The 17,866-nt window shown below is 43.2% G+C and overlaps 1 protein-coding gene across 3 annotated transcripts; it reads left to right on the top strand.

Moving 5' to 3' along the window:
- The first annotated feature begins 10,065 nt into the window (after positions 1-10,065).
- On the top strand, positions 10,066-17,548 carry eomesb (eomesodermin homolog b). 3 transcript variants are annotated; one of them, XM_015356805.2, is made up of 8 exons: positions 10,066-10,238; positions 10,953-11,089; positions 12,797-13,510; positions 14,438-14,592; positions 15,051-15,172; positions 15,671-15,829; positions 15,965-16,026; positions 16,296-17,548. In XM_015356805.2, the coding sequence occupies exons 3-8, from the start codon at positions 12,798-12,800 to the stop codon at positions 17,035-17,037; spliced, it is 1,953 nt and encodes a 650-aa protein (XP_015212291.1). In that variant the 5' UTR covers positions 10,066-10,238; positions 10,953-11,089; position 12,797; the 3' UTR covers positions 17,038-17,548. The 3 variants fall into 3 exon arrangements, with proteins under 3 accessions (XP_015212291.1, XP_006635610.1, XP_015212292.1); XM_006635547.3 differs by lacking the exon at positions 10,953-11,089; XM_015356806.2 differs by lacking the exons at positions 10,066-10,238; positions 10,953-11,089 and adding an exon at positions 11,819-12,026.
- Positions 17,549-17,866: the final 318 nt, after the last annotated feature.

Genomic DNA, 17,866 nt, shown 5'->3' with positions numbered 1-17,866 from the left:
TTGTTCAATCTGAAATTGCCATGTTGGATCACAATAAGGTTTCTTGGATTTCAGATTTTAGTAGCAGACCATTTTTAGTAAGAGACAATTACTCTGGACCCGCACTGTTCTTAAAAAGAAAATTAGTCAGTCTTCCTCGTTAGAATGATTTGTTGTTAATATGAGTCTGTAAACACGTGGACTGATACAATTTTCAGCTTTGAGAGTTTTCAATTATTCTGTGTGAAATTGGAATTATTAAAGGCAAAAATATAGAATATTCAATTCTTCAGGATTACTTTAATGTTTTTAACCAGTGTGGAAACTAAACCTTCCTGGACGAGGTTCTATAGCTTGTTTGCTATCGATAGGATAACAGAAAAGTTATTTACATCTCGGAAATAATCTACACATTTCCCATTAGATCAATTATGTTTAGTGTGCTGCGGTGTATCTGCATTTAGTGATGTGTTTCATTTTAGGGAAATCATTTTTCTTTGATCATATCACTTTAATTTCATTAGCTCTTTGTCTAAATGACTAAAACATTATGCTGTACCTGCATGTCATAAGCTGTAACAGCTGCTGCGAGAGTCTGGGATCCGTAGTGATTTCAGTTCATGTCAAGCGAGGGGGATCCACTGGGAGCTGGGAGCGGACCTTGGCGTTTCCAGACAGCCAGGAGAGAAGAATGTTTGTTTGCTATCTTGTAAAGCAAGCTACCTGCAAAGGGATGGAAACTGACTGGGGTGAGTCAGACCAGCCAGCCCTTAAAAGTACTTTTTGATTAGGTCAAAAGGGAAAGACAGGGGACAAGCATCAAAAGTCAGTCTCCAGAACACAATGATGGCTCCAAGGAATGTCTGGTGTCATTTTTCAAACAGGTTTCTGTTTGCATGTTAATTCTTTACTGGAAATACCAGGAAATGGACAATTACGGCCTAGAGAGACACAATGCCTCTGAACTGAACTGAACTCTCCCAACAGTCTGCCCCCTGTTGGCAGGCAGACATGTTCTTTCTCCTCCTGTTAGGGTTTACTCAGATAACAAAGGGAAACTTGATTGGTTGTGGTTTAAAATCAACATTCTACATTCACATCATGAATGGAAAGTGCTTTGGTTTTGTATTGGTATATAAAATCAAACTAGTAGTTGATTGCTTCACATAATAACTGGCATACGTTTAAGACTCAGTGAGGTTTCACTGGAGGATTTTCTAGTGACAGTCAAAAGTTAAAGTATTTTACTTCTTTCCAAACTCTGACTGTTTACTGTTTTTGTTTACTCTGACAGAGTTGCCGCGGAACAGTTCATATATACGTTTGTTCATTGAGTTGCAAGAGCTGTCAGAGTACGTTCATATTGTTTAAACTCTTCTTTTTCAGTCTGTTGCCAAACCCATCGCATACACCACTGGTGGGGTACAGGTCCTGCAACATGGATTTCAAAGCCTTTTGTTACACAATTTACATTTAGTCTGCATGACTGGGAGTCACTGTGAGACTGTGACTGCTGAAAAACCTACAATGACCTACAAGTAACAAGTCTAAGCCTGCATTACTTAAATACGAAAGAATAGCATTTACTACAATTTTGTGCTGGTCCTGCCTGACCCCAGACGTGCCCTCCACTAAAATGGCGTGGATTGAGCTTGACAGAAGAATGTGAAAGGAAACTGCATCCACTACAACACCACAGGCTGGGGAGTAATCTGGGTTGCATAAAACATCTGAATGATAGAAAGGAACCTCGCTCAGGTTGTGTGACAGTATGTGAAGCCCCTATTGCTAAGAATGGTGGATTTACAGCGACATCAAACTAGCAAAACATCCTCTGATGCATTTTGTTTAGAGAATTTAAATTGCCCCGTAAATTAGCAGTAATACGATTCTCCCTTTCAAGATGATTTCGGGTTTCAAATGTAACTTTATACTCATCCAGTTTTTTTTGTTTTAATTAAGGATAATGACAAATACCGAATTGGATTTACTAAGCTTCCATTTCTATAGGAGCTTCGGAATCTCTGGAACCGTATCAGGGACGTACAAACAGCTTTTCTTCTTTATTGACAATGTGGCCTCCTGTCTTAATATCGATAGGCTGTAAGGCGCACGATCAGTACGCTGCAAAGGGGATCATGTGCAAGGTCAACAAGGGGGCAAGGCCGTGAAAGTGACAGCAGGTCTGGCCTATGAGCTGGGCGGACCTGGAAGTGATCCGTGACCAATGTGAGCCACAGGGATGCGCCGTTTCCCCCGCTGCGCCTACCTGGCTCTGTGCAACGGGGCGAACCTCTGTCTACACCGAAACCGTGGGGCCTGGGAGTCCCAGACTCTACCCTGTCGGTACCGCTTCCGCTTCTGTCCCGGGAGGGCGAGACAGGCAGAGGGGACAGTGACGCGCGTAGCGACTGTTTCTCGACGTTTCCCTGGGAAAAACCCGGGGGAGCGCGGAGCTGGTTGAGGGAAGCAGGAGTAGATGCCGCAGTTGGTTTGCTTCCCAGCATCCCTCCCGCCAGGGGTGCAGGGTGCAGGGATCCACTAATGAGACAGCGTTATTAATCCTTGCAGAGGGGTCCATGAATTCGCTCTCCGGCAAAGGCTGCCGCAGCCTGTTTTGCCCATAAAACTTGGAATGTTTCCCTTTCATGTGCTCTGCTGCTTATCTGCTCTGACAACAATATGGTAAGACTTCCCTTCCCCTGTCGCGCTGGCCCTGGCCCTGGGCCATCCAAGGTCATCCTAAACACACTGAGACTTTTATAGGTGGTCAAGGGACATGCTGACAGGTCAGAATCAGAGCTCTTTTACGAGAGGATATGAAGCGCAGCCTCATTTGCCGCGAATTTCTGCATTGCTGCTACATAAATCAAAGTTATTTTGTTTTTGGGCCCAGATTGTGGAATTCTATCAATTTAAAAAGGGCGCACCGATGACAAAGGGGGTGAGGCTTTTCCGACGAATTCCTTTCTTGTGTCTGTGCGTCTATAATAAAGCCAACTTTAAAACAAGAATGCCCCGCCAAGCGGTTTTATTGAGTTCGAGATGATCGAAAAAAAGAGTGAACCTGTCAGAGCTTGCACCTGAAGTAAGCATTCCCCCCCCCACTTCATTTAAACCAGTAAAAAAAAAAACAATCCTGAAATCAGGACATGAGGAGTTATCTTTCATGTCGCGGCATTGTGTTAAAATAGATGGGTGAGCGCGGTCTGTTCACTCAGGGACAATCAGTATAATCAGGGTGTTGTATCACTCAGGACAAGAAAGAAGAGCCAGAGTTTGAATTCAGCTGACAGCTGCTTCCTGAATGATAGAAAAGCACACCTTTCCGACAGAGGCTCTGCCCACAGCTGTTGTACTGCCAAGTGTAAAGTTCCCTCTTTGTGACCTTAGAGATACCGTAGAACATGTTCCTGCCCCTACCCTCACCCCATTGCTATGATAGTCCCAATATACAGGGCAAGAATGAAGTTCTTGGGCAGAGGAGCCCCTTGCTCTGGGTGCCATGAAATTTTATTGTCACATCTTGTCTGGCCGTGGATGTGTGATGTGACAGGTCGGGGGGTGCCAGTCTGTGCGGGTCCACGGTTTTGATTTTTGCTCCTTGGCCAAGTGCATCTAAATGATTGCTTCTCGTTGATAATGATTCTCCTCCTCCACAATGTCACATAGACTGCTTTTTTGTTGTTTAACGGATTGATTAACTACCCGTGTTTCTAAACGGTGGGGCGTAGGAATATGAATTTGTGATGATCCTTCTTCTGCTCACTAATACGTTTAGATTCCAGAGTAAAAAATGAAATGGGAGTTATTTCTTTTACCAAATATGTTGGGGTTTATAGAACAAACTGCTTACTTACAGTACAGGGAAAGTAATAGTCTGATAGTACATAGTATTTGTGGTTCAATAAACTTTTACTCTTACCTAGAATCTTAAACATTCTTATCTGCTGTACCTTGTTGAGAAGGATGTGTCAAAGATACAGAATGAAACAGAAAATAAACAGAATTTCAGGGTTTTGCCTCAGAGTAAAACATTTTTTGTGATATCCAAGCAAGATTAGCCTTAGCCTCCAGAAAGACGGATGAGGACAGACTGCATTTTCACATTTCAGAAAAACCCAAGATTGATCCCCAATTTTTATTTTACTTTGTGACAAAACGTATAACTCGGACTTTGTCGGTACTTCTGCCCAACACACCCATAAGGTTTTAAGCCAGTCTCGAACATATATCCGAGATATATACGGGAAGTGTGAAACTTCATCATCAGATATAAAAAACCAATAAAGGTCTTCATAAAATAACACCACTGTAGTTTTGTGTTTACTTGTCATCTCTGAAACTTTCATTATGTGCACACCATGCTTTCAGAGTACAGTAGAAAAATACAATGATTCAAATGTGTGTATGCTGTCTCAGCGTCCATGCTGCAGAGGCAGAAGTAAACATTAATAAAAAACACCATGTCACACCCAACAAAAGCTCCTTAATCGAAATTTTGTTTACTTAGTGAACTTATACCTATGCTTGATTCATTTTTTTTCTATCCAGACTCTGATCTTCCATATTTTTAAGATGGCCTTAAAACAGTTCAAGAAAGATCCTACCCAAACACAGTGCTTGATCTTGTATTCTATGAAATGCTTAGACCTTTAGAAAGTTTAAGACACATATCCTCACTAATTTGGCACGCTACACTAGATATAGTATGTTTCATTGTCAATGATATTTAACAGTATTCCTAAACAGGTTAAGAGTTTAGAGAGTTTAGAGAGCTAAATCATATGCAAATTTTGAAATTAGAATGCAAATATTACCTTACGAGTGCTTATTTAGATTATTATAATAGGTTTTTAGATCAGAATTATAAAACAGAAAAGCGTATTTTATATAAGAATTTAGGATTACAAAAACATGCTGTAGATTATATCATAAAACTTCCAGGAAGACGGGCAGAAAATCTGATGGAGGTTTACCTAAAATCGAGAGATCTTTATTTAGCCCTGACAAGCACCCACTGTACAATACATGAACATTAGATCAGTTCTTGGCGAGAATGTAAAGAAATGGAAATGATCAAATTTCCGCCACTGAACAGCAAAAATATATATGTATACATATGCTGACACTGATATATACGTCAGCCATAGTGCTCAGCATGACCTCTCCTTCCAGTACTAGGATTAGTGTTTTAATTGGCCACCGACCTAGCCTCTCCCTAACATAAAACTGCTGGCACAGATCTGGGACCGTGCTCCGATACATCTTGGACCTTATCATTAAAATTATCCTTAAAGTTATTTCCCAGGTTTTTAATCACACGGCCATCAGAAGGAGCTGCCCGAGATGAGGCCTTCTATTATTTTATGACGCCCATAAATTTTAAATGCAATGAAATACAAGGTACCACGTTTTCCCTCATTGGAAAAGGAGAAATGCAAGCACCCGAAAAATGGTTCAGGATTCCGGGAAATAAGCTGCGATATTTCTAGCCCGGTCACTGTAGCTGAGTGGCCTCGATTCTGTGTTTATACAGCTCTACCACAGAAGAGATGTTTCTTACCCAGTATAAAAGGCTTGTTAGCTAAAGCTTCTTGTTCTAGCAGCCCTGTCACTTTTTCCAAGACCTTTGAGATTTAAAAGAAAAAAAAAACCACTAAAGACTGTATCCCTCGTGGACTCAGCTGAATGAGTCTAAAAGCAAAGTATTGATTTCGAGTTACCTATTTGAACTCTGCTGTACTCCTCTCATTATATTCTTATGCATTCATATTTCTGTAATCTCCCTGCTAGATGTTTTTTGGATATTGGTTCAAGAGAAAAATAAAACAGTACTGCAGCCATGTGATATTTTCTGCATCCAAAAATGGACAATTACAGTGACAAAACGTTCTCCGAACAACTCCCAGACCACCAAACCCATAATTGACATCTAGCACTGTGCTCTGTGAGACCCTGTACCACACAGTGGGATAATTTTTATTTCCTTTTTACACCATGAGACAACTTGCTTCCAACTATGTTACCTCCTATGGCTCCTATGGCTTTTAAACGATTTATGTTCGTTTTCCCCAAATCCTACCACTCACATTTTTAAAGACCTCTTACGCTTATTATAGTTCCTATCCATAAAGATACTTAGGTAGGCTGTGTCCATACGATTGCTTAACGTTGAGTTATTATGCCCTGTATATGTATGTGTAAGTTTGTTTATATAGAAAAAATATGGCATATACACTATGTGTGTGTGTGAAAATATACAGAAAATGAAGGAACTGAATATCAACAAAAGCATACTGCAGATTTGCAAAGGCACATGCTGAGGTGAATTTCATGCTGGGGAAGACAGAAACCGGAAAACAATGTTTTGCTGTGGAGACATCTTCATCTGTGTCTTTTCTTCTTTCCCTTTTTTCTGCTTTCCAGTGCCCAATTAATCCGCACGTGTCAGTTCGCAGCTCCCCACTCAAGACTCACGAGATAATGCTACACTGCATTGATGAGCCCCACCAGGGATGAAACTAGTCTATATTTTGTAAATTGTTTTGACTGTCTTGAGATACTACCAGGAGTATTTGCTACCCAGTGAGCATGTGAGATCCATTATTCATCGCGTGAAAGGACAGGGATATAGGAGATCATACTGTATATGAATACAAAAAACCCACAGAGAAACTGTATTATGCTGAATGTCAGTCTATGGGATGAACAACCAAACAGCCAACAAAGGGCCAAAGCCCGCCTAGGATGATGATTTCAAAACGTACCTAAAACAAATATTTCCAAGGACCAAGAACAGCAAACTGCTCTGAGGTTTCAGGATTTCGAACAAGAACAGGAAACTGTCTTCAAGGTGCTCCCTAGTGAAGAGACAATTCAGGGAGCCCCCATGGACTGCAGCTCAGCCCTAGAGAGAAGAGACCACAGGGGCAGCTCTGGGCCGTGTCATGAGACGACTGTGCCCAAGGGGTAGAGTACAATCTAGATGGGTTTGAAACCCTCCTAAATCCTCTTTGCTGCCTCCTAGGGGCTTGGGTACTTTGCCATGTTACAAACGAGAGCCACCACTGTCCACCCTTCCACTGCAGTGGTTTCTCAGTCTCAAAAAGATGTTGAATTCCAAAGCACGAAGGCTTCTCCCTGGCAGCGTCCGTGTTGGGACGAAGTTCTGAGGCTACACTCCAGGGCTGATGCTTGCAAAATGGGGCAAGCCGATAAGAAAAAAACTGAGATTTAAAAATCGAATGAACAACTACAGGAGGGCTGTGCAACATGAAATCATTACAAGTGTGAGGTGGCCGTTCATTCCAATGAGCTCTTCGCTAGTAAGTAAATGATCCCAGAATTTTCTTCCTTGAAAGAGCCCAGTCTTTCACCTTCAACAATGGTCAGGTAGCTTGTTCCTGTCCCCTGCGTCTTTTGTGCACAAACGTGCTTTCCTGCTCTCGGTTTTAAAATTTCCGTTTTAAAATGAAAGTACACTTTTACCTTAATAACCTTGATTTAGATTCTAAGCTTTTTCTTCCATCCATCCATTTTCTAACTGCTTCTTCCAGCGCAAGGTAGGATACACCCTGGATAGGACACCAGTCCATCACAGATGCTTTGACATACATGTGTTAACACTGTGTTGGCCTTTTTCTATTGTCTCTCCACAAGAGATGAAACAAGATGCTCCGTCAACAAAAACACTTTGCGTCTTTTTCAAAGGTGGCTTAATAGGCCGCATTGCCAAATTAGTATACACGCTTTATGTTTTTGCTACCAGCATTTAATGCTCGACAGATCGTCTGCATTAAATACCAGCGGCCAAGTGTATGTCCAGCCTCGGATTTTCTCTGAAACTTTTTTTAGCCGATTTCCAGCTTCTACAGGGTCCGTACAGTTACCATTATTGGTAACTTGGTTTCGGTTTAGAGTAAAGAGCAGTGAACTCGGTGCTGCCTGAACTGCACTGCCTTGGGAGCTAGCAGGTGAAAACAATAAATGACACCTGACTCTATTTGTCACCCACTAATGTACTGAAGGGGTGACAGTACTGAAATCACTCAGAATAGACTCACAAAGTCCTGGATGGATTTTAAAGCAACAGCAGAAGAGTTATGATTTGTAATACTTTCACAGCTTGACAGGTGGCTGTGGTTGCTCTTTGGATCGGTTAATGTTTTTGTGAAGCCTGTGTGTCTCTCACATATGTTACATGGCTGCAATAACAAATGTCATCAGGTGCTGACAAATCGCTTAACTTAACAGCAGCAGAAGCATCTTCCAGTCCGATCCTGTCAGATCGGAGCCGGGCCTGGTCAGGACAGGATGAGAGGCGTCCAAGGAAAAGCAGTTTCCTTCCTGCGCTAGGGGAGCAGTAGGTGCTGTTATTCCCTCCAGAGCCGAACTTCCGTCAACCACAATTCCAGTCTGGTGAGTGAGGGAGGCGCGCTGTCAGAGGGCCCCTCCTTCAGGTGACACATTACAGCGAGGTCCTAAACATTCCACGGCATTTTCCAAAGGAGCAGGGATGCGAGCACCCGCGCCCTAGCTAAGCTGCACTCCGGGTTTGTTTAGTCAGCTCTTCCCACAGCTCCCTATTAATCCGAATTTGGAAGCAATTTCCACCCCTCGATCTGGTCTCCCGTGCAGTGAGAATGCTGGTACTCAGGACGGCCGCCTCTCAATGCCTAGTGGTGGATCCTGAGGGCTGTCTAGTATTTGTAAGACACTTTGGGATCCTTCTGAATTAAAAACAGAACTAAATATAACTATAATATTATTATTATTATTATTATTATTATTATTATTATTCCAGTGCACCAATCTTATCTTATTCCACCACTACAATAGCATGATACTTCCTGGTCTCTCTCCACAATAACGAACCCTGACTGGAACTCAATAGCGAAACCAAGCTACCCACCAAGAGCTGCTAATGGCTATTTTCTTGAAACTACTACATTGTAAGGCCACAGGGAGCTGGGAAAGAGTACCTTTGTTTTGAGGGAGCTATGCTCTATGGCTGTGGGTTTCTCAGCTTATACTACCTTCCGAAAACGTGTTGGATCCCAGAGGACACATGAAGAAGCAAACCTTCAGGGGGTACATCTGTAATACTACAAAGGACAAACTTGGGGATAAAATTTAAATCCTCTTTAAACTTACTAACTCATTTCAACCATTGACTTAGACGTTACACTCGGACAGTCCAAGGTATGCAGAAATGTACTGTTCACGGCCAAATTAAAGCGAAATTAAAGAGCAACAGAGTGCAGGTCAGGTGTTTGAGACAGCAGTGAACACAAGCAACTAAAAACGGAAAACACCCCAAAGCTGAACTGTCCCTTTATGTAGGCAGCTATATCCACAGATGTCAGATTTAGCGTTGAATATTACTTTTGCAAATGCTACTTCTTTTATTTAAAAAAAAGCCCCATTCCCATTTGCATCAGAAACCGTATACCTGCCCCTGGCATTTTAAAAATTGAGACATCGCAGGTCATCTTTTGCCTTAAACAGTCATTCGTTTCGTAACACCACCATAGACCTATGGCTTGCAAATCAATTGCACAACCAAAACTTTGTCGAGTGGGCAGCTCTAGAAAGAAACGGAAGATAAAGTAGGCTAGGCAGTTTTAAATCATTTTGAAGCCTACAAAAGTGCCCTGAATAAAGCCACTAAAAAAAATGGAAGACAGCTCTTCGTTTATAGCTTCGCTGTTGACCGGATTAGTGCTTGTTCCTCCTCCAGTACTGCTAACTGTGCGGAGCCTTGAAATGAGAAGACCAAGAACCGTCTGGAGTGAGGTTAAAAGGGAACACGGCACAAGAGCTGATAAAAATGTTTTGCCTCATAAATGACACTGGAACCTCTGTAAATGGCAGTTTCGTACCTTGAGTAATTGATCTTCACAGATAACCTGTTGCGAGCCCCACGAATTCGCGGCAATGCAGTCCGTCAATCGCAAGGGGGCGCTATCGAGCGAGTTCCTCTCACTGCAAGCGTTCATGACCACAACCCTACCACTACCCTCCAAAAAAAAAGCGGAAAACGATGATTCTGGGTAACCAAAGTATAAATGAACGTTAGCTTTCAATTGCATGTGCAGTAGCTGTGTCTCGAATGCTTGGTTTGTTGGGAGAATTGATCTATTGCTACAAGAGGGCTGTCGAAACCACAGCTGTTAGACAAAGCCCGGTTTTAAGCTTCTGGCAAAAAAAGAATAATTTTAACAAACAAATCCTAATGTGTATGAAGAACATCACTGGTAAGTTTAATTTAGCAGCAATGCAGGTTTATAGATCATAATTAAACCGCTTTCCAAAATAAGGTGTGTGTGTGTGGGGGGGGTGTTTCTTAATTTGCAGTGCAAGGTTGACAAATCGGTATACAATTTTGACTTCTCTCGAAATTGCGCTCTCCTTATACCGCAAAACTACTGAAAGGAGAATTAGCGTTTGTTCCTGAATTTCTGAACTTGCCGAGCCCGAACCGTGAGCTTCAGTGTAGGGGTGGGTGGGGGTGAGTCGATGTTGATTTCGAATTGTAACCATCAGGTTTGTCGTCAAGTTTCACCGGCGTGTATATTAGCTGTTTTAATAATGTTGTGTCTCCTTGCTGAGCTGTCACTCTGAACCACATCACAGGTTCCATCAGACGGAAATATAATTGGCCGTTTTCCTTCTGCTTGGAAAGGGGCGCTCCGTTGGGACTATATCCGCCTCCCTTTTTATATAAATCTTGAGTGATTATTCACACACGCTATAATACTGGCTTGAATACGAGCGTTAAAATTGTTTACTTTACATGTCACGCTTTAATTACGGGCAATATTTGGTATTATTAATATTATTCCTATTTATGATTTAGCTCCACTAAGAAAATCGTGTTTATTATCTCCAGTCAGTGGGAGAGGGGGGAATGTAGTCTATCCTTGCACATTATTTTCTTCGCCAAACGACGTGCGGTTATTGTTTTTCAGCCTAAAATCTCAGATCATCAATTACCGTGGTACAAAAATAGAAAATAAGAGAAACTGTCCAACCTACTGTATACATTCGTCACAAAAGTCAGACCGAAGGAGCACATGAAATAAATAATCAAGACACCTTTTTGGAGGTAAGAAAACTAAACTCCACAGGCGTTAAGTTTCCACTGTGCATATTCACGCCTTTATTCACTCTCAGTACGTGTATTCTTTGTAAACAAATCTCTACAATTTGTCATCTGATTTACAAGAAAAGAATTATCGAGAGTATAAAGAGAAAGTGGAAAGAAATCTTGCCAGTTTCTCGAGATTTCTTTTTTTTTTGGGTTCTCCGGTAGATCACTTTAACGGTTTGGCTTTAATACACACAGGTTCTACACAATTCGCCGTCTCGTGTAATTATGCATTTTTAAGGATCGTTTTTTTATTTATGTCTAGATGTATAGATTAGATTATGATTATAAAAAGGTACTGTTAAAAAAAAAATCGAAAAACCTCTTTTATAATTTTACCCGTCTTAGTTGTGTGCGTAGGACACAATATTTGTCCCCCCAAATAAAAATAAAAAAAATCTCTTGCGATATGTAGATGCAGGGGGTATAATTTTAAGCCTCGGAATAATTTATATTTAAATTTAACACTGAACCGGGCACTTCTAGGGCGGATTGGAGTGCGTAGCGGTATTTTGGGGAAAAAATAAACGGCGTGAAGTGATGGCTTTGTGATTTTCCGCCGCAAGGGCTATTTATTTATTTTGTTATTATTATTATTAATAAAAAGGTGAGGCCGAAAGAAAAAAAGCCTACGAGAAACGATGTGGAAACGCAGTAGTAAAACGTGTTCCACAGGTCATTAGGAGCCCTGGGGCAGCTCTCCGTTCACGTGTCCGGGATAAGGACTCGGTAACCTCCTGCTAATGAGAGCGCAGTGAGCTGTTTCAGGGAGCCGGCGTCCAAATTAAAACAGGTTCACATTAAGTAGCGTCTGGGGCGAATACACAGGACCGTGCAATGGTGCTATAAAACCGCTCGGAAGCGAAGGCGAGCGCAACTTTTTGGCTGCCTCCAGGTGAGTATAACGATGGCTTGCATTTTCACAATCGCCTGCCTCTCGTACGTGGGACGTTGTGCAGCGCCAGGCTGGCCAATTTTACACGGCGAGATCCCGGCTTTTAAAAAACACGAGTTGAGAGAAGGTGGCGCAAACGTGTTTTTATTCTGTGGAATCTGCCTTTAACGTTTGATCAAATATCGTGTTGGAAGTCCGTTTCTCATCCGCCCGAGTAGCCTTCTCTAAAAATCGTGTACTACCTAAATTCCCCCCCAAAAAAATACATATATACAGCTGGCCAGAGAATTGTCATTTTATCATCCGAGAAATAGAAAAGGAAGCGCGTACCTTTATTTTGCTTAAATTATTTTGGGGTTTTATAGACGCGTTTTACGATTCTCCTAAATGCTTTGCAGTGACTTGTTAATTAGTAGATGTCTAATTAAATTAATGTCTGCAGACTCGGCCAATGGGCAAGGAAGGGTGAAGGATGTATCCCATGAATATCCCAAAGCCCCACCCATGAACCACACAGCAAATTGGGAGTGTGAATAAGGCGATCGTCTATAAATGCCCTGAACCAATTTTATCACTTGCAGATTATAACCCGAGTTGTGAAAATCTGGAGGTGTGTCTGTTGCAAGGCTACGGTGTTTAGCAGAAGGGAAACTCGCCGCCTCTAGAACAAGTTCTCCACGCAGCAAGTTGCTCACTTAAGCCATTTATTATTATTATTTGGAAGCTTTAGTGCCTAACAAGTTGGTGTGTTCTCTCTCCTTTCTTTAAAGGATGCAGTTAGGAGAGGCGCTTTTACCCAGCACGCCTATCAATTTGCCCAAGACGTTTTACAACCTCTCCTCCTCCGAGAGTAACAATAACAGTCCCGGATCGACGCAGCTCGACTTTCAGGAGGTGGATCGGACAGACTCGGAACCAGCGAACGGGTCCAAAAAGTACCTGGGCACCGGGGGCAACAGCATGTTGAGCGAGGGGGAGACCGAGACCTTCGGCGGAGCTAAAGTCGCACCAGACGGCAGGAAAAGTTCTCCAGGTGTAGGCGAAGACGACTTGTCCAGCGGCGGCCGCTATAACATAGACGGTCTGGGCTCGGAAAGATATTTCATATCGTCCACCCCCCAGCAGGCCACCGAGGTGGGGAATCCGTGCTCTCTGTTCCCCTATGCAGGCCAGCCGGGGACGGTGTATGCTGCGTCCAGCGGCTCCAGGTATCCAGCCTCCTTGCATTACGGATCTGTCCTCCCGCCCAGCGGGTTTTCCTCTGCTGTCTGCGCCGGTAGGAGTCAGTTTGGGCCGGGGTATCAGTTTGGACAAGGTCCGGGGTGCCTCTACCCTTCGTACCCGGCGACAGGTTCGAGTATCGGTTCGTTGTCCATCCCGGGGACGGGGACTGGAGTTCGGGCTCAAGTCTACCTCTGCAACCGGCCGCTGTGGCTGAAGTTTCACCGGCATCAGACAGAAATGATCATCACCAAACAGGGAAGGTAAGAGATGATGCGTTTTTAAAGTTTTTTGCCGCCGTTCACGGTCCGATAATGGGTGACATTTGTGTTCAACCGCTTTCTTTTCTCCCTGTGACTTTCGTGAAAGAACTCAAGCGAAACTGCGATAGTAGTGAATTTCACAGACTCATGGATTTTTTTATAGCAAGGGCTGCAGCTAATCGATTTTTTTAATTGTTGGATTTGCTACATGTTCTAATGCCCACGCTGTAAATGGGTACAATCATAATTACAAAAACGACATCCAAGGTTTTAATCTCCCATGTCAATCTAGTTTTAAAAATCTGTAAATGTATGTCGTGAATTGTAATCACGCAGATTGGAAAATATTTAGTTTTTTTTTTTGGCGAGCATAGATATGAAAAAATGTAGGTGGTCGTTTTCTCTACAAGTGGTTTCGTAAAGTTTCATATTTTAAACGGCGAGTCTTTGATTTCGACATGAATTCATATCTTCGAATATATTTTAATGTGCGTTGAAATAAACTTGGCTATACAGAAATGTAATCGGCCAAATTTTGGCACTGGCGAGGAGTTGTGCTGTACTATTGAAACGGTTTTCGTTCTTAATAAAATCCGATTTATTCAAGGTGCTTAAATATTGATGGGCATATTTTTAAGTTTTTTTTTATTTTTGAATATCGTGCATAACTGAAATATTGACACCTATTTGGGGTGTAAAAAAAACACAAAAATAAATATCCATCAAATAACCACGAAATGTTCTGAATGAACCTATTGGATTTTATATAACCTCAAACTCATTAATTTGTTTTCCCCAAAATGGATGGAATATTACTTTGGGTTGGGGGGGGGGGTGGGAATCTGGATGAATTTCTTAATTTATAATGATTCCCTACAATTAATTAGCAGTGCACCTCTAAAACAAGTTGCTCTCCATTTCTCTCAGGCGAATGTTCCCGTTTCTCAGTTTCAATATCACGGGACTGAACCTCACGGCTCATTATAATGTTTTCGTGGAAGTTGTGCTGGCAGATCCGAACCACTGGCGTTTCCAGGGTGGAAAGTGGGTCACCTGCGGCAAAGCGGACAATAACATGCAAGGTACGAGAGCCATTTTAAACCGTCATACCCCAGGAAATAAACGAATATGCGTAATAGACTGCCAATTGCTTTCACGTTACAATTGCAGACGAAAACCGGTTTGAAAGTAGGGGTCGTGGGGTGATGGATCAATGGGTAGAATATATTGAGGGTGTGTTTTGAAGTAATTTAATTTGTGGAATGGTGGTGCCAGTATTGTATAAAGATTAAAATGCAAAATGGCTGCAATTAAAATGGGGCGGAGGGAAATGTGCATGCTGGAGTAACGTTAAATTCACCCCTCTCTTCCAATGATTACTTTGAGTTGAAAAGCTGCATATTTCTGGCTATTTTGTTGCACACAGTATCGTATGCATGGGACTCAAAGGCAGTTGTTGCTTTGTAAATCAAGAATGACTCGTTTCTTAACTTCACGGGGTTGTGTTTTTTTTCCTCTCTCCCCGCTTTTGCTTTTTTAGGAAACAAGATGTATGTTCATCCCGAATCCCCAAACACAGGGGCTCACTGGATGAGGCAAGAGATCTCCTTTGGCAAGCTCAAGCTGACCAACAACAAAGGCGCCAATAACAACAGTACGCAGGTTAGCTGGCATGTCTGGGGTGGATGTTGAACACCTTGCGTTTCGATCTTTAGGCCGCTGGAAGAGAGCTGTGCGAAATGCATTTTTCAGGACGAGCTTAATGCAGAGCACCGGGTCCCAAAACAGTTTCTCCACTGAAAATTGCTTAATGCACAATTAAAGGTGCTTAGGAGCAGAACAAGAGGCAAAGGGAAATGGCTTGAATAGCTGATGGTGAGGGTGTTTCCTGTGGGGGTCTCACCTAGCTTTGTTTAAAAGATGTCAGGGGGGGTGTTAATTCTAGGCCAACATTCTAGGATGGCAACATGCAATCTAGTTTCGAGCCTCTTTTTCTGTGATCCAGATCACGAATTCATACCTTTTCCTTTTCCGCCTTGAGGATGGGCTGAAGCATTTTTCTTTTAAGAGTGGGCCCTGCAATTACAGATGGGGGGTCGCTGCGGGTATTTGTGAAGCTCCGTCTGGTAAAGTGGTGCAATTGACCCTTTCGTTTTGCAGATGATCGTCCTGCAGTCCCTGCATAAGTACCAACCACGGCTTCACATCGTTGAGGTTACAGAAGATGGAGTGGAAGACATGAGCAGCGAGTCCAAGACGCAGACTTTTACCTTTCCGGAAACCCAGTTCATTGCGGTGACTGCTTACCAGAATACAGACGTAAGCCGCTTCGTCTGTTCTGAAGAACCCTCACCTCCACCCCCACCCCCTCCACACGCGCGCACACACACGCACACTCCCCGTTGTCCAGGGACTGGCTGATTCTAAAAGTGGATCTTTCTTCTTTATTGGCAGATCACGCAGCTTAAAATCGATCACAACCCTTTTGCGAAAGGCTTCCGGGACAACTATGATTCGTGAGTATCCACCATTCCCTGCCTGAAGAGTCCATCAGATGAATGGCCATTTAAAACTTGCACGTCTTTTTTTTTTTTTTTTTTTTTTTTTTTGGCTGATTTTATTCAGGAAACAGTTGTTTGGATACGTGCTTGTGGGGGGGAGAGAAATGTAATAGTGATGCATCCTTCTCTAAGTAATGAACCCAGAGTCAGTAGCTTGGCTATGCAACGACCTCCTGCCTAGCTGCCCGTCAGTAAGAGTGGTATGACCTTCTATCTTGCTGCAGAATGTACACCGCTCCGGAGAATGACCGGCTCACTCCTTCCCCGACGGATTCGCCCCGATCCCACCAGATTGTCCCAGGTGCCCGGTATTCCATGCAGCCTTTCTTCCAGGACCAGTTTAGCAACCTGCCCCAGAATCGCTTCTACAACGGTGAGAGAACGGTGCCGCAGACTAATGGCATTCTTTCACCACAGACTGAGGAAGCAGGAGCCCCTTCTGCACAGAGGTGGTTTGTGACCCCAGTACAGCAAGCGGGCTCGAATAAGCTGGACCTTACGTCTTACGAGGGCGACTACTCCACGAGCACCCTGCTGCCCTATAGCATTAAGTCCCTGCCCCTCCAGACCTCCCACGCCCTCGGTTACTACCCGGACTCGGCTTTCGCCTCGATGGCTGCTGGCTGGGGCTCGCGGGGCACGTACCAGCGCAAGATGACCACGGGCCTCCCCTGGTCTCCGCGGCCGAGCCCCCCCGGCTTCCCCGAGGACCACCTGTCGAGCAAGGACAAGCTAAGGGAGGAGAACGGCACGTCGTCCTGGATTGACACCCCTCCCTCCTTGAAATCCCTGGACTCCTCCGACTCGGGCGTTTACTCCATGGTCTGCAAGAGGAGACGCGTCTCCCCGAGCAGTTCCAGCACTGAAAACTCTCCGACGATCAAATGCGAGGACATAACCACCGACGACTACAGCAAAGACAACTCCAAAGGCATGGGGTACTATGCCTTCTATACAAGCCCTTAGATAACCCCTTCGCCTCTTATTTTTTTTTGAATGTTTGAATGTTAACTTTCTTTTGTGCTCAGGTCATTTGAGGAGTTACAGTCCCAGATTAGTCCCCCTCCCCTGTTTTCTTCAGAAGTGTGCTATTGTGTGTAATTCTTACTGAAGGTGCCAAAGCTTTTGATTGCTCAGAGCAGCAGTTGTGCCAATATCTGCCCTTAACGTGACAGTATTTTAAAAGCTCTACATTTTTTGATAAGCATGCTATTTTTCTTTTTTTTTTTACAAATCTGTGATCTTATTTATTGAAAGCTGTCTTTAATGTACAGTATATGTGCACTGTAGAATGTGAGGTATCTTGTACAAAATGTCTCCATGCCAGTGTCTATTGAAAATCGGTAATAAAATCCTCTTCATGTTTTCCGAAAATCGGATTTTTCTGGCTTTTGACAATGGGATGATGCCTGTTCCGGTTTCCTGACGGTGAATCTTGAATAAATCTGCGCAGCATTAAATACCTTCAATTTTAAAAGGCTTTTTTTTTTCTTTCTTGAAGCGGCACATTTAGCCACGAAAAGCAACTGTTGTTAAAATATATTGGGCGGGGGGATATGGAGTTTTCAAACCTGCGCCCATTTTGTGAAATTAATGGGTCTTAATATCTGTGGGTTCGGGAGTGGATACAGACCTGCACGGAACTTTTCGCTGTTATTACCTTGCTCAATGGGCTGTAATGTGTTGTGTGCGCATACCTTGTGCGGGTTTGTGTGTGACGCTATCGATTCTCATGCGCAAAGTTTACTTCTATCCTACCAATGCGACCGGGTGCTTTATGAGTCAGACCAAGCAG

This window comes from Lepisosteus oculatus, chromosome 10 (assembly GCF_040954835.1).
Source record: "Lepisosteus oculatus isolate fLepOcu1 chromosome 10, fLepOcu1.hap2, whole genome shotgun sequence".
NCBI lineage: Eukaryota > Metazoa > Chordata > Actinopteri > Semionotiformes > Lepisosteidae > Lepisosteus > Lepisosteus oculatus.
The sequence above is the reverse complement of the archived record's forward strand: the minus strand, read 5'-3'. Positions and strand labels throughout refer to the sequence as shown.

Excerpts from the sequence above, each read along its gene's own strand:
- eomesb (XM_006635547.3), top strand. The coding sequence starts at position 12,798 with ATGCAGTTAGGAGAGGCGCTTTTACCCAGCACGCCTATCAATTTGCCC. Across the intron at positions 14,593-15,050 it reads AGCGGACAATAACATGCAAG|GAAACAAGATGTATGTTCAT; the intron begins GTACGAGAGCCA and ends TTGCTTTTTTAG. Across the intron at positions 15,173-15,670 it reads CCAATAACAACAGTACGCAG|ATGATCGTCCTGCAGTCCCT; the intron begins GTTAGCTGGCAT and ends TTCGTTTTGCAG.